The 23,148-nt window shown below is 45.5% G+C and overlaps 4 protein-coding genes across 4 annotated transcripts; 2 read left to right on the top strand and 2 right to left on the bottom strand.

Moving 5' to 3' along the window:
* The first annotated feature begins 386 nt into the window (after window positions 1–386).
* On the top strand, window positions 387–4,421 carry SA2 (Stromalin 2). The gene is made up of 8 exons (XM_064690235.1): window positions 387–551; window positions 613–733; window positions 879–1,052; window positions 1,111–1,312; window positions 1,372–2,870; window positions 2,938–3,240; window positions 3,607–4,105; window positions 4,167–4,421. Exons 1-8 carry the CDS (start codon window positions 472–474, stop codon window positions 4,205–4,207), a joined length of 2,919 nt encoding a protein of 972 aa, XP_064546305.1. The 5' UTR covers window positions 387–471; the 3' UTR covers window positions 4,208–4,421.
* An 8,279-nt stretch (window positions 4,422–12,700) lies between these two features.
* On the top strand, window positions 12,701–14,156 carry LOC135433938 (uncharacterized). The gene has a single exon (XM_064690240.1). It carries the CDS (start codon window positions 12,799–12,801, stop codon window positions 14,062–14,064), a length of 1,266 nt encoding a protein of 421 aa, XP_064546310.1. The 5' UTR covers window positions 12,701–12,798; the 3' UTR covers window positions 14,065–14,156.
* Window positions 14,157–18,395: 4,239 nt separating this feature from the next.
* LOC135433944 (alpha-(1,3)-fucosyltransferase C-like) lies at window positions 18,396–19,959 on the bottom strand. Its single transcript, XM_064690246.1, has 2 exons — window positions 19,086–19,959; window positions 18,396–19,021 (listed from the first exon to the last, which is right to left on the bottom strand). Exons 1-2 carry the CDS (start codon window positions 19,910–19,912, stop codon window positions 18,616–18,618), a joined length of 1,233 nt encoding a protein of 410 aa, XP_064546316.1. The 5' UTR covers window positions 19,913–19,959; the 3' UTR covers window positions 18,396–18,615.
* Window positions 19,960–20,428: 469 nt separating this feature from the next.
* Window positions 20,429–22,041, bottom strand: LOC135433872 (alpha-(1,3)-fucosyltransferase C-like). The gene is made up of 2 exons (XM_064690156.1): window positions 21,080–22,041; window positions 20,429–21,019 (listed from the first exon to the last, which is right to left on the bottom strand). The coding sequence occupies exons 1-2, from the start codon at window positions 21,949–21,951 to the stop codon at window positions 20,611–20,613; spliced, it is 1,281 nt and encodes a 426-aa protein (XP_064546226.1). The 5' UTR covers window positions 21,952–22,041; the 3' UTR covers window positions 20,429–20,610.
* Between the last annotated feature and the right edge of the window lie 1,107 nt (window positions 22,042–23,148).

The raw sequence follows: 23,148 nt of genomic DNA, 5'->3' as shown, positions 1-23,148 counted from the left end.
ACTATGTACGAAAAGCCAAACCTCGTGAAAATCGGATGAGATTTGACCCAGTTATGAGGGTGGGACATTTTGACCTACATATGTCTATATAGGATACTAGCGGGTATACCCCGGCCCTGCCCGTGGCACGTATAAAATAGGTTCTCTCCAAGATCTTTGAAAATAATTTTTTTAATTTTCCAAAAAGTGTGAAACACCCCTGAAATGAATTTGGGGTCTTTTTTATATTGTTTGTCGTATCGTGTCAATTTCAATTGCATAAACTAGCTCCACGATAATTATGAACAATAAAGCTACTCACTGGTTCTTCACTGGTTCACATTTTGAACTTTGCCGTTACGCTGTCAATACGTTCGCACTTTTTAAAGCGAGGTGGCAACGCCGACTTTTCAATAGCTTTTGCACGTGCTGTACATGCGCACAGTTTCGCTGCGAAACGTAATTTTTTTTTGATCCCAAAAATATTTCAAAATGAGCAGCATTTCGACCGAGGTCGAAGTTCAGTCCTCGCTGCCAGACACGGAGGCTGAGAGCATGGAATTTCAATTGAGGTAAAAGTTTTCCTTTTGCAAAACTGGCTAAAGTTGAGAATGTGAAACATTTCCACGACAGCAACGATGAAGGCGGCAGCAATAAGGAAAATGAGGAACCGCTGGAGCTTATGCAGGAATATGCCCAGGAAACGTGCAGCAGCCTGTTGGAGCTCGTGTGCGACAGAAGGCAGAAGACCAAGGTAAGTCCGACAATATTTCAAAACTTACCTCGGATTATTCTTTTGATAAGACTGTAATACATCCATAAATTAGCCTAGCATTTGCACTGGCATCCTTCAATTTGATAAATTTATTTTATTCCATATTTACTTGTGATGATTCCAGGACATTTGCCAGGCCTGGATCAGGTTATATACGTATTCGCCGGAAGCGGCTCTCCTAAAATTCATGCAGTTCGTGCTGGAGGCCAGCGGCAGTCAGTATCAATTACCTGACAGACTGGAGATACCCTTTGATTTCAGCGACATGCTGATTGCGGCCACGGCGCATTTCGGCAATGTGAGTCCTTTTTTTTTGTATTAGTCTGACATAACCTCACTTTGGATAGGATTTGTAGAAGAGCTTGTCGTATCCGTTGATCATGAAATCGGGCAACTCCTTCGCGCGGGACGTGTGCTACTTTGTGCAGTATCTAATGCGTCTGCTGCACACCACATCCCTAATCCTGGACGATGTCCTGCTGAGGAACGTCGCCGGCTTCGTCATGGTCTGCGCCGACTCGAAGGTGCGCGCCTTCCGGCACACCTGCACCCTAATTGGTAAGAGGTAGCCCCATGCCTTGGGAGGTTCCCTTGAAGAGCATTTGCTCCACTTGCAGGACTCAAGATGATGACCACGCTGTGCGCCACGGTGCTGCTGGAGAGCGAACAGCTCAAGGAGATTTGGCTGCAAATGTTTACCGGCGTCTTCTTGGAACGATCCGGCGATGTCGTCGATGAGATACGCTATCTGTGCCTGGCCGAGTGCGGCATTTGGCTGGAGAAGTATCCGCAGTGCTATCTGAATCCGGATCATGTGAAGCATCTGTTCCAGCCGCTGCAGGACAACTCGCGCAAGGTGATCGAGTGCTGCTTCCAGGCGCTGTTCAAGCTGTGGCATAATCCGAAGCTGCGACCCGTTTGCCTGGAGCAGGGCGCCAAGTACCGCATGACCCTGCTGGGCCTGACCATGAGCGCGGAGAGCGAACTGGGCCAGATGGCCATCCAGCTGCTGGGGCTGTTCTACAGGGCGAATCCTCTGTTCCTCGACGAGTCCATGCTGCAGGTCATCGAGCAGCTAGTCTTTGCCGCGCATCGCGGCCTGGCCCAGGCCGCCGCGGATCTGGTGCCCTATCGTTACCAGGAGACGGCGAGCACGGAGCAGGAGCGCCTTCTGATCCTGGTGCAGTTCTTCGTACGCTTCGGTGAGCACGAGCATGCCGCCTACCTGGTGGACGCCTTCTACGGGCGCAACGACATCGTGCTGGCCTGGTCCAGCATGGTCTCCATGCTCCTTCAGCCCGACACGCTAACCGAGCCGGAGACCTCGGCAATTATCGAGATCTTGACGCGGGCCGTCAAGCAGGCGGTCACAGGCGAGATACCGCCGGGCCGTTACACCGAGGATCTGGTGCGTCAAGCCCAGCCGAACGCCAAGAAGCTGGCCACGCGTTACCTGCTCTCCAAGTTGCCCGCACTCCTGCGCCAGTATCGCAGCTCTGAGCGGGATCTCAGCAATCTGCTGGAGCTGCCACAGTTCGTGATCATGCCGCAGAAGGCGCAGTTCCAGGAGCTGCTCGAACAGATCAAGGACATTATGTTCGAGCAGGAGGCGCTCTCAGTGCTCCAAATGGGCGCCATGACACTGGAGCATCTGTACGGCCTGAATGCCAGCTGCCTGAATCATCGCAAGGAGCTGCTCAACAATGCGGTGACCAACTACATGATTGCCACCGCCGCCTGGGAGCAGTCGCTGGCGGGCACCTCGAGGCTGTCCGTGAAGAATAATGCCAAACGTCTGCTGGACACACTGCGTCTGCTCTCCACGCTCTATGCACGCTTCGATCTCAACGATTGGCAGCTGAGCGACAAGATCTTGGACACGCTGAAGCATGCTCTGGATGAGCGGGAGTCCCGGCTGCCGGATGAATCCCTTTCACTCTATTTAACGATTGTCTACGTCTCGCTCTCTTGGGATCTACAGCGCAGCAAGGATGCAGCCAAAGCTGGCCGGGATGTGGCCGAGGAGTGCCGCGCCTTGCGTCGCCGCATGGAAAGCTTTCTCCTCGTGAACTTTCAGCTGATCGAGCACACGTCCATCATCCAAGTGGGCTGCGATGTAAGTTTCGGGCAGTTGCTCCTCCGACCTGTAATCCCTTGAGTTTAGCTCCTTGTGCACCTTGCAGGCCTTCAGCTTTACCTGTGACATTTTCGTGCTCTTCGCCGATCCGCTGCGCCAGAACAGCTGCGACTCGATTCGCGCCTTGGAATACAAATCCAAAATAAGCGAGTACCAGCTGATCGAGAGCTTTGTGCTGCGCTTTGCATTCGCGGCAGCTGAGGATGAAGGCGCCGCCGCACTGCTGGCACCGGAGATGTTCTCACTGCTTCAGAGCAAACGTCGCGTCCTGGCCAGCTACTGTAAGCTGGTGTTCCATAACGTGATGCCCGTGATGCGCTCTTGCATTGTGCTGCAGTATTACGAGCGTGTAAGTGGAGCGAGAACTAGAGCTCTGCATCGAGTCAACCGAAAGGCTTTTCGAATACTCGAACAATTGTTTCGGTTCGAGCGAATTAAGACTCAATATTCTTCAAAAAAGATCGTGCTGCTCGATCTAACTCCCAACTCGACCTTTTCAAATGTGTTCGAGCTCTCACAACTCGAACATGTTGCATGCTCGAGCAGATCAAACCTTGTTTGAATGAATATCTGCGCGCTTGATGAATCATTTGTTCGAACACTCGACAATCAATAGCTGGAATATGTTACTTTTCGAGTATTCGAATTGATTTAACCGATGCAGGACTCTAATACATATACAGTCCGACTGAGATTTTCGTCTCCTTTATTCCAGTACAATCCGGTCTTTGGTGACATTCTGCGCGCCACTCTGGAGCGCTGTTTGTCTGTTAATCCCGTCAACTGTGGCATGACCGTGATGCACACCTGTTTGCTGGTCTACAAACGCATCCGATTCGCTTATCCAAATGCAGTTGAAGCAGCCGCCTCCACGGATTTTGCCGATCTCCTCAAGCTGGCCAATTTGCTGGCGGAGCTTTTCAATGCCAAGCAGCTGGAGATACGCTCCGGCGTGGTCATACTACATCGCGCTGGCATTCGATATGCCGCGGAGATCATGCCCGATGATCCGACCAGTCCGCCCGAAAATCTACTCTATCTGAGTGTGCTGCAGCAGTTTGTGCCGCAGCTGCTCGCCCAGGATATGCTGGATGTGCTCAAGTTTGTCCAGTTCATCGATCAGGTGGCCCTGCCCACCAGCCGGGCCGACGAGTGGCAGCCTCTCGTAGCCTATCGCAACGCCCTGGAAATAGCTCTCGTCCAGAGCTGTCGCCGTGAGTTCAAAGCGGGGCAAGGCATTTGGGGATATTTTGAATAACTTCTCCTTAACAACAGGTGATGATCTCTCCAATCTGCCCAGCTATGCGGTGGAGTAAGTATCAGAAATCTTACTATGTGGACTGATAAGAACTAACACACTCCGTTTATCCCGTCTAATGAAAAACAAATCAAATTTACTTGGGATATAGTCTGAAATAACTATTTAATCTCTTCTTCTTAGGCAGTGCATATTTTTTGATTAACATTTAACAATTTCAAATTTTTCTGATTCGTAATTCAGTTTGCTTTTCTGGTAATGAAAAATTTACATTAACAAAAACACATTCTTAAAAGTATTTCATTTGTTTTCAACAAATATCTTTGATATTCCTTCCTTATAATGTTGTTTTCTGATATCTACAACATTTCTAGACTCTTCTAAAATAACAAAAGCCCATTTTTTTTCCAAACTTTCTTTTACTATCATAACATTTTCCAAATTCCTATTGTTATATAATCTTACTTCTAAAATATTTCTATTATATATTATTACACAATTTTTTGAAAATAATTTTCAATGATAATATTTTTTTACATTTCCCTAAACTTACAATTTTACATACCGAAATATTTTATTCAATTATTTTTCCCTGAGCTCCCAATTTTACAGTTATTTATACAACATTTTTTTATGATTATTTTTCTTAGAAATCACAATTTGAATTTTTTGCAACTTATTTTAACCTGTCCCACATATTTGTATAGATATCTTTTATATTTCTTTATGACCTTTTCGATACATGCACTTTTCCAATTTTCAATTGTATCATTGCGTATTGCACAATTTCTTTGGTAAACATTGTATTCAATTTGCAGTGCAATGCCTGCTGTAAATAAAATTGTCGGAATATTTTTGATGGCATATGCAATCTGGGGCATGATGCTGCTTCTAACGACGGGGATTCGACGAGGATTCGACGTGAGTGCGCTCTGGGGCCGCGTTCGATGCAGGTTTCAATTTCCTTGCTTTGTATGCGGCCATTGCCATTTGCAGTTTTGAAGCTTTTTGTTGTCCATATTTCAAAAATGCAATGATCCTTTTTCTATTCAAGAGTTGCATAATGCACGCGCAGTGTGTGTGTGTGTGTGTGTAGGTGAGTGTGTGTGTGTGTGTCGTTAGCTGCTGGCTGCATTTACAGGGTGGCCCGGGTGCAAACAGGGCGCACAGCCGCGGCAGCTGCCAATGTATCGAATTTCCATGCGCTCAACAATTTTCAATTTCGACAAATTGACCCGCTGCTTCGGCGGGCAGGGACCTTGCTCAGCGCCTGTCAAAGGCTGCACACGAGCTAACACGGCCTTTGACACCCGCTCGAGCGTTGGGTCAGCCTCAAGGTGTGTGTGCATGCGATTGCTTGTGTGTGTGCGCCAAATACATTTTTGGGCATGTAATTCAAGTGGACTCGGAGGCACTTCTGTTTTTGGTTTTAGGTAACCGTGTTCCATGTCCATTTCCTTGGCACATGCCAAGTGTCCGGCTGTGGTGTCGCATTACGAAGACATTGAAGTGTCCAGCGGCGCGCGGCTGACGTCATTAAAACCAGAATCATAAATCCACAATGTGGATGCAGCGTTTACAGTTCAGATTTCGAGAACAGCTGTGCGCGAGTTGGAGCCAGTGTTGCCAACTGCTGCTAGGAAAAACTAGCTAATCCAATGTTAACAAAAGCTAGAATTAGGATTTTTAAGTTGCCAAAAGATAGTCACATATATATTTAATACTAACTGTTAACGATCGACGAACTCTGAACTGGTCACACTGGTATGCTGCCAGGCTGCGTTGTTAGCCTGCGCCATCAAGCACACGGCACAACATCTGGAATCTAAATTGGCCCATCTAGAGAGATCTGACGATCTGGCAGGTAGAGGGGCCCCCATCAATTTCGCGTAACGGGCCAACCGCTAAGCAGGCGGAGTCCTGGCCACACAATTCACGCATTTCACGCTCTCGCGTCCGGCGGCCAACAACGGGAACCAGCAGGAACCAACGGGCACAGCCAGCGGCACAGATGTGCTGATGCGATCCGAATCAGCAGCGACGGTTGCGGTTTAACGAGATGCGTTGCCGCCTCCGACACACGCCTCCAACTTCGGTTCGCCCGATGTCTGCGTGCGATAAACGCTCCTCGCTTCGTCGATTAGTTTCTTGTTTTTTGGCCGAGTTTAAACGAAAGTGTAACAGAACATTTTTTGGGCCCATGTCCGAGACACGCGCGCGCATCTGTCGTCCTGGCAAGGGGCAGCCAGGCAGCCAGCGCACCCGTTCTCCGTGTTAGCACCGAAATTTCGCAAGGGCGACACGTGGCACTTGATTCATATCAAATTTCTGGCCACAAATTGTGTGCGCAACTATTTCGTTTTCACTTTTCATGTGTGTGTGTGTGTGTGTGTGTGTGTGTGTGTGTGGCAGAGGAAGAAACCCTTCTGTTTATTTTATTTTATATTTTTGTTGGTCTCTGCCAACTGTCAACCCATTTGGCCATATTTATGGGCCCTGGCTGGCGGGCATCCAGTTAGGGGAGCGGTTTGCAACTGTTATTAACAGAAATTTATAGCTCTTGTTTTTTTGGTAAAAATGTGCAATTGGAGTATTTTGTAGTCAATAACTAGTGTGCGTTTAAAAACGCGTGCAAGTCGCGTGCAGAATTGCCATACGATCATGCGAGCTGCGAACTGGCGTTGCCAACTCGTTTGTTTGTTTTGCATGTCCAATTGGAACATATGTAAAAAAGCACAGCTTTATATATTGCAGTATTAAAAATGGCGCTAAATCCGATGCGTATTTATTATATACAGCAGGCAGTGTTCTACAATAGTCTGACCCATCGATAAGCTTTGCCATGAACTCACACTTTCACACTTTATCCCCGCTCACGTGAACAAAAAGAAACTCCGCAAACAACATCAGTTTCCACGCGATTTGCTACCTTTGCTGTGATTAATTAATACTCATCAAATATTTGCGCGCGTTCAACAATTGTCGGCTTGTCGCGGCGTAATTCGCATAAATACATATGTTTGTGTGCGTGTGCGTGCATTGATTCCGTTTAATCTGTTGGCGCTGTGTTTCAATTGTGTAATTTCGTTGTTGTTGTATTTGTCAGTCAGCACATGTACATATGTCTGCCTCTTCTTCTTCGTGATGTTTGCGCGGCGGGCGGTCTTTTCGGTGCGCGTTTCGCAAGTTAAATTGTTTATTGTACGACATTAATTAATTGTATATACATAAGTGAAGTGTTAAAACATTCGTTATTGCAAATGTAAACATGATGTTCAGTTAAACATGGAAATGCAACGCAATAAGAAACATAATTAGAAAAAATCGTAAATTGCATCAGCTTTTGGGCATAGTGTGGCCGCAGTCTGCTTGTCAAAAAATACCAATTGGCCACGGTTTAATTCGGCAAGTCTCATTTGTAAGCGCTAAGGAACATAATTAGAGAAAATTATAAATTGCATCAGCTTTAGGGCATAGTGTGACCACAGTCTGCAAGAAAAAAAACCCAATTGATCGCGCTCTAATTTGGCAAGTAAGTCTCATTTGTTTATATTTAAAAGCATTTGGAATTTAATTACAGTAATTACATTTTACTTATGTAGTTATTTATCATTTGAATACCTAAACACACACACATACACACATATATATATATATACATGCATGCACATGTTTAATCATGTTTGAGGCGCGTTGTCTGAGTGTAAAAACATCAATCGCACATCCATCAAACGGGCAACATTTCCCTTTTGCTGTCGCTGCTGACGTCGCGGTGTTGTCCTTTGACAAGCGGCGACTTTTTTCATTGACAAATGCACAAATTTGTAGATTGTCAATCTGCGCCCGTGTGCCTTGTCTGAGTGACAGCAAACACACACACACACACACAGTGTGTGGCAAGGTTCTGGCCAGGGACAAGCCGGCACAAGCTGTTATTGTTATTGTTATTCTTGTGTGCGAGTGTGTGTGCGCGCTGCGCCTAATGCCCGTGCAAATAAGGCGCGCCGTGTGCTCGGCTCCTGCGCCGGTAGTCCTGCAACTAAATCACTCGCCTGTTTACAAATGTGTCGCCAGCGCGTAATTCAATCCTTGCGCGCAGGATGCATGCGGCAGCCGTCGCCGCTTGGCAAACCAATAAATACCACTTAGATACAGTCCTCTATCTGTGTGTGTGTGTGTGTGTGTGTGTGTGTGTGTCAACAAAGTCATGTGTTGGCATGTCGCCGTGTGCATATGTCGTGTCCTTTGACTCAGAGCAAGGGAGGGGGAGAGAGAGTCGCTGCAGCTGAGCCTGCGCAGGACACGCATGCGACGCATAAATTAACACGCAGCTCCTTGCGTCGCGTCGCGTCGCGTTGCGCTGATTCCCATTGATCCTTGAGCTGCACCTTTGCTCCCCATTAGCACGCGTCCACTTGGGAAGCACAGAGCGCACGCGCAGCGCGCAGCATCCACTTGAAAGGATACGCTGCACTCGTGGCGCATGGGCAAGCTGCACTCGTGGCTCGGCTCAAGTGCAGCCGGAATTGTGGCCGGGTTAAAATTAGTCAGGCCCTGTCAGCAAATCTGATTTAGTGTGCAGCCCGGCAGCAGATGCGCACAAAAGGATGCCACAAGTCCTCGCATTATCCCTGTTGCTGCCCGCTGCTCGCAGCACAAATTATAACTTTAGTGGCAATTTAATTAAGCAATTACAAGGGGTTTCTTTCCCCTCGGACTTTCGAGTGTTGATTTATTAACAGATGCTCAGATTCTACTTGGAGTGGGTAAAGAGAAACATATGTCTTCATGGAATGCTTTTAGCAAGGAGTAAAATCTTTGCTTTGTTTGTTTATATATGTTCGGAATATATCTGAAATTTCTTAAGATTTGTACTCTTACATATTTGGATTTATCTTGATCTAAACTAAGAAATATATTTATGCTAAATTGCTTACGATACCCATTAAACTATTTTAGTTGTTGGAGGTCAAAGAATCTTTAAAGGTTCTAAGGTTCTAACAATAGTAAGAGGAAAATATAACATTTCAATATTAAAGAAGTTTACTTAGATAAAGATTAAGTTTTAAGGATGTCCGTTCAAATATTGAGAGAGATCTGTTCAAATATTGAAGCTATGATTTAAGTATTGGGATTTTTTAGTGTTAAGTAAATGAGATCCATCTTAAGTTTAAAAAGATATTTATTGTCCTTAATTTCAAGTTTTTGGTTCAAATTTTTGAATATTATTTTAGTGTCTTTTCTGTTCTTATAAACCATAAATGTGTTTGATAAAAGTTTTTTAGTTCCATGCTTCACTTATTAGGTTTCAGATCATTTAGATTGGAATATATGAAGGTCGCACAGGTTTATAGTTAAGGTCAAGAGTTCGACAGGTTTATGGGCTAGGTCAAGCGTTCGACACATAGAGACAGCAGTTCAATTAAATGCGATATTTATATCAACTGACACGCACCACAAATTGGAAAATTAGTTGACCACCGCGAGGGACAGCTTGGACAGATGGCCGCACAATGCGACTCCGAGATGGGGCGAGGGTGTCATCGTTTGTTGACCAAGTGCCGCACTCGAGTGCAACAGATGCACAGAAATTAATTACAAGCCAAGCTGAGGAGTGTGGATATGCATAAAATATTCCAAGTTATGGTCCGCTTTGCAGTTCGCGGGCAAGTGACAAGTGTTTTCGGCCGACAGCTGACTGAGCGGCTCCTCCTCCTCCAACTCCTCCACTTCAGCTTCAGAGTATCCCCAAGTCGAGAATCGCATTCGTGCCTGAACAATTAATCATCTGCGTTTGGGTCATTTTGTGATTTTTAACGACTGCGCCCGCTGTCAACGCATCCTTTGGCCCATATCCCAGAGGCGCTTGCTGGCGGCACATAAAATTGGGATGCGCCCTGATAAATGCGACTGTGCCTTCAGAGCAGCCCATCAAATAGATTTATTATTGAAAATATTTGTGCCCTCTTGGTTGTTATGGCCCTCCACAATCTTCGCCAGCTACGCATTGTGTTGTGACAGGGGCCGGAACACCAAGGAGCGCGTCGAGGCTGAGAACAAATGTTGTGTTAAATTTATTTCATTACATTGGCATTTTATGATGACTTGGCGCGTTCCCTTTTCATTTTCAATATTTTGTTTATACACATTCGAGGCGTTCGATTTCAGGGCAATAAAAGTGCAAATGGGTCCTGCTCACAGGAGCGACAGCATCCGCATCAGCTGTCGCCTGTCTTGTGAATGGGTCCTTGAACTTTGGCCAGCGACAGCAGCTGACATCGACAGCTACCAAATGAAAGCGAAGACAAATTGGAAACACGTGATTTTTTTTGTGCAAAACTTTTGAAAAGCTCAAATATAAAATAATAAAACATTTGTTGTTATATGAGTGCAGGATTCATGAAACAAAATGCTATCAAACAGTAAATTCGCTTTAGTTTTGATAAGTTTTGGGAAGTTCGAAGTTTTAAAACAATAATTCCTTCATTTTAAATTAATCTAGAGGTCAATCCAGGAGCAAAAAGCCATCAAAAATGTTAGTCCGATCTCTATTAGAAAGTTTTCAATTCTAGGGACGAGATTTAATGGAGATTTGGAGTCATATGTAAAGTCTTGTTCTTGACCTAAAAGTAGACCCTGTCAGAATCTTTAAGATAGCAATTTTTAATAACTTTTACACCCACAATCAATTAAAATTAATTAGTTAAAAAACGGGGACTTTAGGAACACCAAAAGCTTACGTTTTTCTTTTTTAAGAAATTCAGAAATCATTTCAAAGTAAACTTTGTCTCCAGTAGCTGCTTCTCGACTTGGAAATGCACAGAAGCATTCAACAATTGATTAACTTCTCATATATGCCGACATCCGTAACAAATCCTGCCCACAAAACTAATTACCCCTTAGGTTGACGGCGAGATTGATGGGAGGGGAAGGGGGGGGGGGGGATCTTACACACCTTTACACATAATTAGAGGCCTGTTGACTGCGGCGACAATGAATGGATATATGAATGGTAAACAGCCAGCAACACGTTACCGAGCATGTCCAGCGTGTCAGCCATTCATTAATCCACAGCCACATCCAAAGCCACAGCCACAGCCACAGCCAGAGCCACATTCAATGGCGCGGCGGCGGCGGCGGCGGCTATGACACCACCTGAGCGGCGGGTCCGTGGAGCGCGCCTTGGAGTGCAAACGGCGGCAGAACAACAAAGCCACAAGAGCCTATTAGCCACAATAAAGAGGCATCTTCGAGTCGACGAGTCTGCATCGTCTCGAGTCCCAATTCTATTATGCTGCTATGCAGATGAATGGGAATGGGTTCCGACTGGGTGTGTGTTTGCTCGCCAGATGCCATTACAATGTAAATACAAGAAAAGTTCAATCGGCAACTTGATGCGGGTCTCCCAGACCAATGCCCAGAGGATGGAGGGGGGTAAGGGGCAGCCAGCACACGTAGAAAGCCATATCATTAGGCAGACAGAGCCGACATCTCCATCTCCATCTCCAGCTCCATCTCCAGCTCCAACTCCAACGCCAGCTCCAACTGCAGCTCCAGCTCCATCTGAGCTCTATCTGAGTGGCCCGACTGTTGAACAATTGATCAAATATCATAATTTATCAAATGACAATGCGACGGCGGCCTCTGTGAGGCGACGGCCCCGATCTTTGTGCCCGGTCGAACTTGTTTGCTTGCCCCAATCCCCACACCACACCACACCCCCCCCAGCCAATTCCACTATCCGATGTCTGTGTCTCTCTTCTTTTTGCTCTTTATATTTTTGTTTTGTTCTTCGAAAGCTACAACTTAATTTATTTGAACAATTTAGTCTGACACAACAGCAGTACCCAGAATCTAAACAGACCCATTTGGCTTGTCTTGTTCTTATTTATACCTGAATGGCCCTGCCCAATGAAGCTATCAAAGCATCTATTTAGCATAATTGCAGGCCCAGCCACGGGCGATTGTATTGCCAGCGGCTCGTGGTGGTCTATGGGTCCATGGATAAACCTATACAAGGCACAGTGGAGCAAATTGACGTGCTTGGCAACGATTTTTCTTTCACTTTTAACGGGGCTAGTTTAGGTGTTGGCTTACCAGCTCCCAGTTTTGGAAACTTTACAAAAGCTTTATAAGGCAGTTTCTTTGTCTCGATTCAATCATTGATAGTAGTTTATATATATATATAATTTGTATATATATTTAATATATTTATTTATTTTATATTTTTATATATAAGATGCGGGATCTCAACCAATAATTGGGCTCTGTTTCGCATTAGCTGCTTTTTGGGCGATTGTTTTAAGTTAAGGTTCGATTAATGGTTAAAAATATGTTGGTATTCCGGGCTTAAACCGATTCGCTTCATAACCGCTTAAATGACTTGATTTTCAACATTTTCATGGTCTAAATAACACTTACAATTCTTCTTAAAACTGAATGATCTAGGCGAATCTTGAATAGGGCATGTAAAAATGTTGGATCATAAATATTCAGATATTGAACCTGTTCACAACTTTAGTTAAGAATTCCAAATAAACTTGTTTCCCAATCGGTTTACCCGATATTTTGGCATACCCGATTGAATAGTTTTGATGGAGCGCTTGATTTAAAGTATCTTTGTCACAAAATTGTTTGTTAAAACCAAATATGGCAAATCAGAAAACGGTGGCGACCACCGATCAGGATGCGGAGCAGAAATGCTGCTGCAACTGCAAGAGGAAACTGGATCCGTATCAGATATTCGACGACAATGTTGAGGATATTGCGAAGAGCCTCTCGCAGATAATGCTCATCTGTGGCATTAATACGACCAAGGCCTGCAATGCCAGATCGATTATAAAGCGCGCCTTCATCTATCACGAGAAGCTGCGTACCCGTTGCCCGAAGAGCCCGCCACCGGGCACCCATCTGCATCGGGATGACATGCTGCAGGCGCTGCGCATCAAGTGCGAAATGGAGAGCGTGGAGGCGATGCTCACGTATGCGATTATCAAGCGAGCCTTCAAGGCCTTCTTTCACGGCAAGCCGGACAGAACGATCAGCAATCCCATCCTGGATGCCATGGCCATACTCAACCAGAAGGCCGCCTGGGTCCATGCCGCCTACAAGACGGCGCGCATCTTTGACAACTACAAGGCGGCCTTCTTCTGGGCGCACAAGTCCTACGAGAAGCAGATCAACGTCGTCTATCGATCCTTGTACGATCGCATGAGTGCCCGTGCTAATCCTTTGACGGTGCCGAACTGTCCCTGTCCCAAATGCAGAAAAATGGAGGTGCCGGGTCATCCGAAGCCGGGCGAGAAGCCGCGCGAGAAGTTCAAGCTCGCGGACTGTGCAGATCTGCCCGCCTCCTGCATCCTGTGCGGCCTGCAGGTGCCCAAGATTGATTCGAGCATTAAGGTGAAGCGACCACGACCCATTCTCAATCACGAGCTGAAACTGCCGCGCTGCTCCAAGTGCAACTCGCCCATGCTCATCTGCGAGTGCAACATTGACCAGTTGACCGGCGAGTTGTACGGCGAGTGCGGCCAGGACTCGTACAAGGTGAAGTGGTATCGCTTGGAGCAGGAGCTGGAGGCCCCTAAGAAGCCAGCTAGCAATACAGAGACGACCAGCTATGACGACGCCCAGGAGCCCGAACACGATTGGCACAATCATCATTGCCCCATCGATTGTCGGCACGACGTTTCCAGCGAAACGTCGAATGTGTGCCATGAGGATGACTCCAACAGCAGCTCCTCCTCCTTTACCACCTGCTCCGATGCTGGCAGCGACGATATTATCGAAAAGCTCGAAAAATATCTCAACAATCTCTGGGCCGAGGAGCTGGCTGCCAAAAATAATCCCCATACGTATGTGCCGGGCACCGTGTTTCCGCCACGTCCGCCATGCGAACCCTGCAAACGGGACTGAATATCTAACTATGACTTTGGCTATATAAGATGACAATTTCGTTACTTTTTCGTGCCCTATAATCAGCAATAATTACTCTTGATACCCTATAATGAGTGTGTATTGTGGCTGTTGGATTTGTTCTCTATACTTGGTCTCATCCTTGGATAAGCTATTTTAGCCTGGTTACATTCCTTAGGTGTATTTCTAGCGCCATCTCAATATGAATCAGTTTGGCTGGCGACAATTCAACGATCGCCCACATGCGAACATGGAGCATGGAGCTGTCCGTTTATCGGACGAGCGCAGATCGCGTCCTGACAATGGCCACTTAAATGCCATTGCCAGTTGTAATCGCTGCTAAATTGCTGCCTCGGCTACTGTTGTCGACATTTGCGCCCCCGTCGCCGCTCTGGAGTTTCCACATAAATCGCTCGCACATTATCTGCGCACTTGCATCGCATTCACGGGAATGGGAACAGAGCGAGTATGGCACGGGTTTCATTCGCTGGGTCCCATCGTCGTCGTCGTCGTCGTCGTTGTCGTCGTCGCCTGCTTATCAATCTCGGCTCATCTGCACGCAGCCATTGGAAGCACTGAACATCTTCTGCGAAAAATAATTCCGCAACTTGTCACATTTTGTAAGCGCGCGAGACGCCTCTGCGCCAGTTGTCGGGGCCGGCTGGTAATGGCCAGGCTATTGGCAGGAGTCCTTGACTCTGCCAGCTAGACTATTTTTGGCTGCAACTGCAGCTTCCACACGTCGCTTGGCTGGCGCGTATCTTTTCTCTAAATGCTGACTTATTCTCGAATTCTTGACTTCTCTTGTTTGCCTTGTTCACCTAAAACTGCATTTGCATATAGATTTATTTTTATGGCCCTCACAATGGATTGGAGACGTTTAAGTCTTTTGGTATTTATTTGTGAGCTTCGGTGCATTTTGAATAACTGGCCAAAGGGTTAAGGTATACTAGAAAAGTAATGCGATATTCCAAGTCAGTTTTTCGATATATTTAAGAATGGTAACCCTGTTCTGGTTGAGAATATATATACCAATTTATATGCAAGTGCTTGTTATAGCCAGGCAAGATATCTTCTGTCGATATGCTTTTGTCTCGACGTTCTACCTCTTTGACCCTTCTACGCGATTCTCATAAATTCGAAGTAAGTTCAATACTCAGATGTTAAGTACAGGGTGCCTTCAAGTCTATCTCTTTGGAATATCTTTATCTCTATAGCCCTTCTATGCGATTTTCAAAAATTCGACAAAAGGCCAATAGTTATTTTTAGTATCCAAATATAGTTCAAGTGTTTTATTAAGATTTTGCAGCTTAGTACATGTTTCCTCAGATTCCCTCACTTTCGACTAAAGAAAACACTTGTTTTTTATTAAATATTATTTCTTAGCTTCTGTTAATTGCAACACCTAATATATGCCTACAATTATGATGTACAAAATTGAGAAATAATTTCTCATCTCAGTTGCCAAATCTTGAATTCGTGTTGCGTTCTCATGAAGCCACTTGGCATCGAGTACTTGAGAAATGAGAATCGAGAGTAAACAGTGGCCATCGATTGGAAAGCTCTCGAACCTAATTGTGGACCACATCGAACCATTGAACTTTTAAAAAGCAATCAAATTTGCGCCTAATGCGATCCCTTTGAGGCATTTTCCAAGTGCAGCGCATGGAACTTAATAGTCTTTTTATAGCTGCACTTTTTCAACTTCAATTTATGAAGTGTCGAGTTGTTAACACCAAAAACACAAGCGGTACTGGCTGTGCCCCGCCCCCGTCCCAGCTACCGCCCCAGCTTCGGGGCCTGCCTCGGGCGTTACGCTTCTATTTCCAAACATTTTGCCCACCAGCTACAAATGAGCCCCGAGACATGCTGGGAAAAGCCGAGCAGCTCTTGCTTGGAAAATGTAAACAAACAAATTAAAACGAGTCGAACGACAGCAGCCGCCGCCGCCGCCGCCGCCGCTGCCGCTGCAGCCTCTTTGGTCAGGTTCCGCGGCGTGGCCACCAGGTGAGAATTCGTCTGATGCTGCTGCAAGTATCTGGGAAGCCAGCAAAGCAAACACAAACAGCCCAAGACAGAAGCAGCCACAGCAGCCGCAGCAGTCAAAGTCAAAGCCACAGCAGAAGCTCTTTAATCTTCAGTTCTTGAGTTTCTGAAATGTCTGAAGTTATCTAATTGAATTGAGACATTAAATGGGCGGATTTTTGGAGACAACTTGTCGTGATCGGGCAGTTAAGTGAGCTTTAATTACACGTCGGGTCGATTTAAAACGAGACTGTGACGAAAACCAAATCTGGAACACGGCAATCAATCCTGAACTGCTCTAAAAAACAGTGCACAGTGGCTTGAGGTTAAGGTAGAGCAGTTAAAAGCTGAAAAAAAGTTTTGTTAGCTTTCAATTTGATGGAATCTAGAAGTTTATATAGGCAATAGATGATGGGATAGTTATAGAGCCATTTACAATTAATCTGAAATCTTTTGATGGAGGATTATGCCAAATGTATTATCTTTTGCATAATCGAGGGAATTGTCGCTTTAGCTAAGTGGAAGTAAGGTATTTAGTCTAGCCTTCCCCTATAATCTATATATATTAACTACATCCAAGTGGAACTTAATTTCACAAAGGGCATATTGCAAATTTGCTAAAGTGCATATATGTAAATCTTCTTTTGTACAACATAAGCCCATTGTAGAGTAGTTAGTTTTTGCTTTTACACTCTTGGTGTCAGGTTAATAGTTAACCTGACCGAAAATGACTGTGGGAAAAACAGTTGGAGCGTCAAATGATAAACCTGTTTGTCAATTAAACAAAAATATTGTAATAGTTGATAACAGAATGGGCAAACAGAGCCCAATGGAGAGTGGAGTGCGGAGGCAGTGAACAGCAGATGCCGCTGGTGATGAGAACTTCCCAGAACCAGAACCAGACACAGAACGCGAATGAGAATGAGAATGAGTGAATACAAGAAAACAACCTGTCAACCCAACTGGCTGGCTGGCGGGGCCCCCAAAAGGCTGGTGGGACCCTGGTTCGATGTGCTTGACGCCCGTCAGTTTCATTATCGCCTTGCCTTCAACTTTGGCTTGGACTGGAACATCGCCTCCATCCACCTTCGCCTGCGTGCTGCGGCCACTCTTGCCCGACCTGGCCTGGCCTGGTCGCCAGTCTTGGCTTATTGTTTAGTGAAGCATTTAACTTATAAATATTGTGTGTGGCAAGAAGAAAAGTGTTTTGTGTATGTGATACCGTTTTGAAATGTGCCAGCCACAGATACAGTCAGCTACAGCCCAGGCCAGACCATGGACAGCCGAGGAGCGGGTCTCAGACGCAACGCCGTGAAATATTTCCCATGACAATTCTGTTTGTTTTTCGTGTATTGTCTGCGCCGCCTGCCTTGGTCTTGGCACCTTACCGTCGCCACTTCTTTCACATCGTCGCCCACACGTTGTCCAGAGCGCTTGGTTCACAGGGTTTCCACCATGTTCGGCCAGATCCACAATGCCTGAGCACTCTCTATTTGCTTTATCTATGCTTGTGACGTTCCTGTGCCTGTGGATGCCCAGCCAGAAAACTTGTTAAAGCCCTTGAGGCTGCCCCAATGGGCATCCAAAGAGCTGCCTGGCTAAATGGTCACCCAAATGGCCACATGCCAGTGAATTTTGGCAGCCGTTTAGCACGAGTTGCTATCCCAAATATTCCAAGAACCAGTTTCAATTAAATGTATAAAAACATTTGCTCAATTTCGGAATACTCTCCCTTTCGTTCTATTTTGTTTGAAAAACCTCGCATAGCCCTAAACATTAAGAGCTGTTAGCTTAACATTGCTGTACAAATTAACAGTGGCATTTAAGCAGAAGCTCTTTAACATAACTGTTATCAAGGCTGAAAACCCAAAAAAACAGCATCCTTAACTCTAACAGCTGTTGGCTTAACATTCCTGTTAACATTAACAGCGGCAGTTAAGCAGCAGCACTTTTACATAGCTGTTAGTATTTTTACCAGGGCTGCAAACCCAAAAAATAATCATCTCCGCTTTTCAATTCAGCTCCTGAAGCTTAAGCCTTAGCATGCCAAATGCCGCAAATACAAGATGCGGGCTAGATCTGATATCTAGCCAAAACTGTCATCTGCAAAAATGGTTAGATAAAGCCAAAGTTATTAATACTTTGTGATTTTGAATCAAACTAAATATTGTTAGGGTCGATTTTCGATTAGTTTCAAGGCTCGGTTAATAGAGAAAATGAAATTGGGAACCAAGTTTAGACTGGTTCGGTCTAAGCCAGGGTTGCAGTCTTGATTTGTATACATTAAACAATAATTTTTTATTGTCAAGGTTTGAAAGCCAAATATGTATTTAAATTTAAAATATGGGTTACATGCTCTGTGACAAAGTTTGTATACAAGGCGTCGAAAGGGTATAATTATTAGCTACAAAACCACTCGGCGGGGTCAATGGAGTGCCGGCGAAATTCCATGGAATAAAAATATTCAGCGCTTCCAATTTGGCGTGCGATAATTATAATTGTATTGGAATCGGGCCGAATATCGTTTTAAAGGAACCGGCCCAAGCTGTCCGTACTATTGGGACACTGGTATCCAGTCCACCAGTTCAAGAACTCGTCGGGCTGGCGCGGATGTCGCGGCTGACGCAGCCGGCGACAGAGGGCACAGTAGGGCTGTCGGTTCTTATGAAGCCAATACTTGGCATGCCACTTGAAGAATTGCTCGTATTGCTGGGGCTCCTTCGACAACTGCTGCAAATACGCGGCCAGTTCCTTGGGTGAGCTGAAATCGGAGCTGCTTATGTAGGAGCCAGCCGGAACGAGGCTAACAAGATTGCCGCCACCGATCATGACGGGCACCACAAAATGTGACAGCGCCATGTAGAGCTGCGGATGCACATAATCCGGACAGCCGCTGGGGTCGAAGATCAACATGAACTTGTAGATTCCGCAACTGACAGAATGGAAGGCAGAAGCCGATTAGATCTAATTGAGTTCAATAAGTATTTCACACCTACTCTTGAGCGCCGTGACACTCCATGAGGGCATCCAGCTCGATGTGCTTGCGCAGCTCCTGCAGATAGAGGCTCTCCGGCAAAGTGTAATCGTTCACTTCGTAGATCATGTAGAACACCAGCGGGGATTTCGATCGAAGCTTTAAGCGAAGATCGGTGGCCTCCAGCTCTGACCGCTGTTTCCAGGAGCTGATCTCCTGAATCGTGGACGCTTGTTGCTTCTGCGGCGCCGTAAAATAGTAATCCGACCAGGGAATGTCCGAATCGAGACGATAAGTCATTGTCAAATTAAAGACAGATTCTCCATTCTCCAGCAGCGGATTGTGGGCCAGGCTCAACGGATTTTTGGATGCAAATACCGCCAGGAAATTTGGCGTGCGTCTAATCCGATCCAGGCCTTTGAAATTAAATGGTCGATCTGCATTGAAGACGATGGCATCAATGGTTCCAGCCTGATAATCACGATTTGTGGTCAACACACAGCCACATGGCAGATAATGCCACGTGTTCAACTCCATCTCGGCGTTCCATAGAAGTATAGCTCTCCCGACCGGTCGACCTTCCTTTTTCCCCATTCGAGGGCAACTGTTACCCACGCAATACATCAGCAACAAAACTACCGAGAGACTGATGACGCTCTTCAAAATATTCAAGTACAAAAAGTGTTTCGGCAGCTGTCTATTCCGGGGCAAAATCGCTGAGCGACTCGGCCCATCCGAACCTTTTGGGTCCTTAATGGAGGATGCGGTCAACTGCATTGCTTGCACTTTAAGCGACTGGGGCTGATTTTCCGATCCGAGTGGATTGCTAATAATTTTGTCAGCTGGCATTTTTACGAATTTTTTCGGAATACTACTCAAATATAGATCATATTTAAAATATATCTATAAATGCACAACAATGCCAACTCTGATTGGGATATATGTATAAAACTCTTGACTGACTGACTGACTGGCTGATTAAACCACTAACTGATTGATTGACTGACTGTCTAATTGGTGGTCACAGCTCAGAGCTTCCGAGCTAGAAATCTGAATTTTTCACCCTTTCAACTTTTTCACACACAAGTGTGGAAAATTGGTGGAAAGCATTTGCAGTTTGTTTTCTTCACCTCTCGATGGGCTTCAAATTTACTTCCTAAGCTCTACATAAGAAATAAAACAAACTCAAGAAAATTTCACCGGTTGCAGCAAATCCACTCCGCTACGTGGAAATTTCAGTTAGTGTGGGTGAATTTCGAATTTCACTCGTTCGTAAAATGGGTGGAATAATGTTAAAGTTTAGGGATGAAGCCGCAATAATATATAAACCCAACCTGACGAACCCTGATTTTGAAAGAAAGTCTCTTTGCACTCGTAAAACTATAGATTATATTTCTGATTTACGTGCCGCATAAACTGATTAAATTAAGTCTGGCAAAATAAAATCATCTATACAATTGGCATATACTTAGGTTAGTTAGTTCTACTCTACATAGATACATTGACTAAAATACTCGAAGAGTTTCCTTTTCTTGGGAAGACCCGATTTAGGGATTCGTTCCGATTAGAAATTCTCCGGGTTCCGGGCACTGGTAAATTGTCCACCATTGAAGGAACTCGTAAGGTGGGCGTTGTTGCTGCTCCTGTCGCAGCTGGTGACAGAGAGCGCAATAGGGAAGCTTTATTTGATGGATTTGATACTTGGAGTGCCACCAAAAGAACTGCTCGTACAGTTCCGGCCGTGAGGACAGCAACTTCAAGTGTTCGGTCAGTTCAAAAGGTGACAGGAAGTTGTCGGCGCTTATATAAGAGCCGGGAGGCACCACTTGGCTGAGATTGCCGCCACCAATCAGCACGGGCACCACAAAGTTGGCCAGCGCCATGTAGAACTGCGGATGCACATATTCCGGACAGCGGCTCGGCTCAAAGATCAGCATGAACCTGTACGGCAGGCATCTAGCCAAAGAGTATACTGATTAAATGTGAGACAGAGAGAGTGAGTTAAATATTTGTTACTCATTGGCTTCGTGGCAGGTCTCGATGACGCTCAGATCGATGTGCTTGCGCAGATGCTGCAGATAGAGGCTCTGCTGCATCGTGGAATTGTTCACCGGGTACATCATGTAGACCAGCAGACGCTGTTTGAGCTTCAATTTGAAGCGAAGATGGGCTGCCGCCGGTGCAGACATCTCTTTCAGGGATTTCTTGTGGGGCGCCGTAAACTTGTGCACCCGCTCCTCGATATTCTGCAACGTGGAGAAATAGTATTCTGTCCAGAGCACATTCGAGTCCAGGCGATAGGTCATCGAATAGTTGAAGACAGATTGACCGTGTAGACTTAACGGATTTTTGGCCAGACCCAGCGGCTTCTTGGCCGCAAAAACCACCAAGAAATTCGGGGTGCGCACGATCTTCTCCAGGCCGTCCACGTCGTAGGCTCGATCTGCATTGATAACGACCGCATCTACGGGTCTATCCGTGTAATTGCGATTGGGGGTCACCGTGCAGTGGCATTGATGATATCGCCACCAGCGCTCGTTGGAGCTCTCCTCGTTCCACAAAAGTATGGTTACGCTGCGCTTAAGTTTCACTTCTTTGACCACGTGATGCCGCGGCACAAAGAGCAGCAGCAGAAAAATGATCGTTAGGCAAACGATCCACTTCATTATCAAATTTCGACTCTTTGACAGTTGTCGAGTATTCAGCCGGGCCACAGCTGAGCGGCGCGGCGGCGGCAGAATCGCCAAATCAGAGTCTATGGAATAGTCGGAGTCATCATTCGGGCTCGCAAAGTTGGAATTGCGCTCCTCGCCGTTCTCCACCCGCTTCCGCGGCGCATTGTAGCGCTGTGGCTGATGGCGACTGCTAAGAATTTTGTCAATTGGCATTGCCGTGAACTCTATCGATTGGCTTTTCAAATTAATGTATATAGTTATATTTGAATGTTATTTGTTTTTGTTTGTGAGTTACTTGGCACGCTTACATCAATGGCAACTGTGATGGGTAGCTGAATCCATTGAAAATGGGCAAACAAGTGAATACGGGTTTTGTGCAAGTGGAGGAAGTAGAATCTCCGACCTCATAAAGTATATAAATTCCTGATCAGGACGACGAGCTATGCTGATGTAGGTAACAGGCAGAAAGAAGCATTTCCATCCCTATAAAGTGAATATATTCTTAGTCAGCATTAATAGTAGAGTCGATCTAGCCATGTCCGTCCGTCCGTCTGTCCGTCTGTCTGTCTGTCTGTCTGTCTGTCTGTCTGTCTGTCTGTCTGTCTGTCTGTCTGTCTGTCTGTGCGTCTGCTCACCAGTCCTTCTGTCCGTATGTATGAACACGTCCATCTAAGAACCTATAACATTTAGAGACTTGAAATGTTGTTTCGGATAATCGATAACTTTCCACCTTTCAAAGTAATAGCGATAGAAATCCATATCGAAATCTTGTTTTTTAAGGAAATTTCTTGGGTTTTAAGGGCTAGTCGCCAAGTTGAACATGTAGCTTCTATATACTAGTCTATATACAGATCAAGTATTTTTCTTTTTATGGCTATATCTCCTCACCTATTTAATAGGCAAAAAACTTCTAAGGCTTAGGCGATTGAAAACGTAGCCCAAGCCGCTTTTGGTGCTGGGAGAGGCAGCTCCAGGGTTTCCCCCAGTCGGGTTTTTTGCGCAAAACTCGAAGACTAGAAGAGCTTACTTCAACATACCACAAATGTAGGTTCCCGTAAGGTTATAAGTGTTATTCAACTTCTTGGATTCTTGGATTCCTCCCCAATTCCCCTAAAAATGATCAATATATCATTATTCAATACAGATCATTGGGTATTGCTAAAGTTGGGTGCCGTTTTTTGGCTCTAAAAATAAGAAACTGACAATGCTTTGCATTCAAAGACATTCTCGAATAGACTACTCTTACTCTTTCTTAAAGTGGTTTCCTTAAGCATTGCTTTGCATTCAAAGACATTCTCGAATAGACTACTCTTACTCTTTCTTAATGAGGTGCACTCAAACATTGTTGGACATTTGCGAATAGGCAATCTACAAGCCTACAACTTCGAAACGTGAAACCAACCACTTGCA

The sequence above is a fragment of the Drosophila montana genome, unplaced genomic scaffold, assembly GCF_035044405.1.
Source record: "Drosophila montana isolate Dmon_TW-CO22-7 unplaced genomic scaffold, ASM3504440v1 contig_3240_1, whole genome shotgun sequence".
Classification (NCBI taxonomy): Eukaryota; Metazoa; Arthropoda; class Insecta; order Diptera; family Drosophilidae; genus Drosophila; species Drosophila montana.
The sequence above is the reverse complement of the archived record's forward strand: the minus strand, read 5'-3'. Positions and strand labels throughout refer to the sequence as shown.

What these genes read in the sequence shown, in the direction of transcription:
- SA2 (XM_064690235.1), top strand. Translation starts at nt 472, where the DNA reads ATGAGCAGCATTTCGACCGAGGTCGAAGTTCAGTCCTCGCTGCCAGAC. An exon ending in AGCATGGAATTTCAATTGAG is followed by an intron (nt 552 to 612) that starts GTAAAAGTTTTC and finishes TTTCCACGACAG; the next exon opens with CAACGATGAAGGCGGCAGCA. An exon ending in TGCTGCAGTATTACGAGCGT is followed by an intron (nt 3,241 to 3,606) that starts GTAAGTGGAGCG and finishes CCTTTATTCCAG; the next exon opens with TACAATCCGGTCTTTGGTGA.
- LOC135433938 (XM_064690240.1), top strand. Translation starts at nt 12,799, where the DNA reads ATGGCAAATCAGAAAACGGTGGCGACCACCGATCAGGATGCGGAGCAG.
- LOC135433944 (XM_064690246.1), bottom strand. Translation starts at nt 19,912, where the DNA reads ATGCCAGCTGACAAAATTATTAGCAATCCACTCGGATCGGAAAATCAG. An exon ending in GAGTGTCACGGCGCTCAAGA is followed by an intron (nt 19,022 to 19,085) that starts GTAGGTGTGAAA and finishes CCATTCTGTCAG; the next exon opens with TTGCGGAATCTACAAGTTCA.
- LOC135433872 (XM_064690156.1), bottom strand. Translation starts at nt 21,951, where the DNA reads ATGCCAATTGACAAAATTCTTAGCAGTCGCCATCAGCCACAGCGCTAC. An exon ending in ACCTGCCACGAAGCCAATGA is followed by an intron (nt 21,020 to 21,079) that starts GTAACAAATATT and finishes CTCTTTGGCTAG; the next exon opens with ATGCCTGCCGTACAGGTTCA.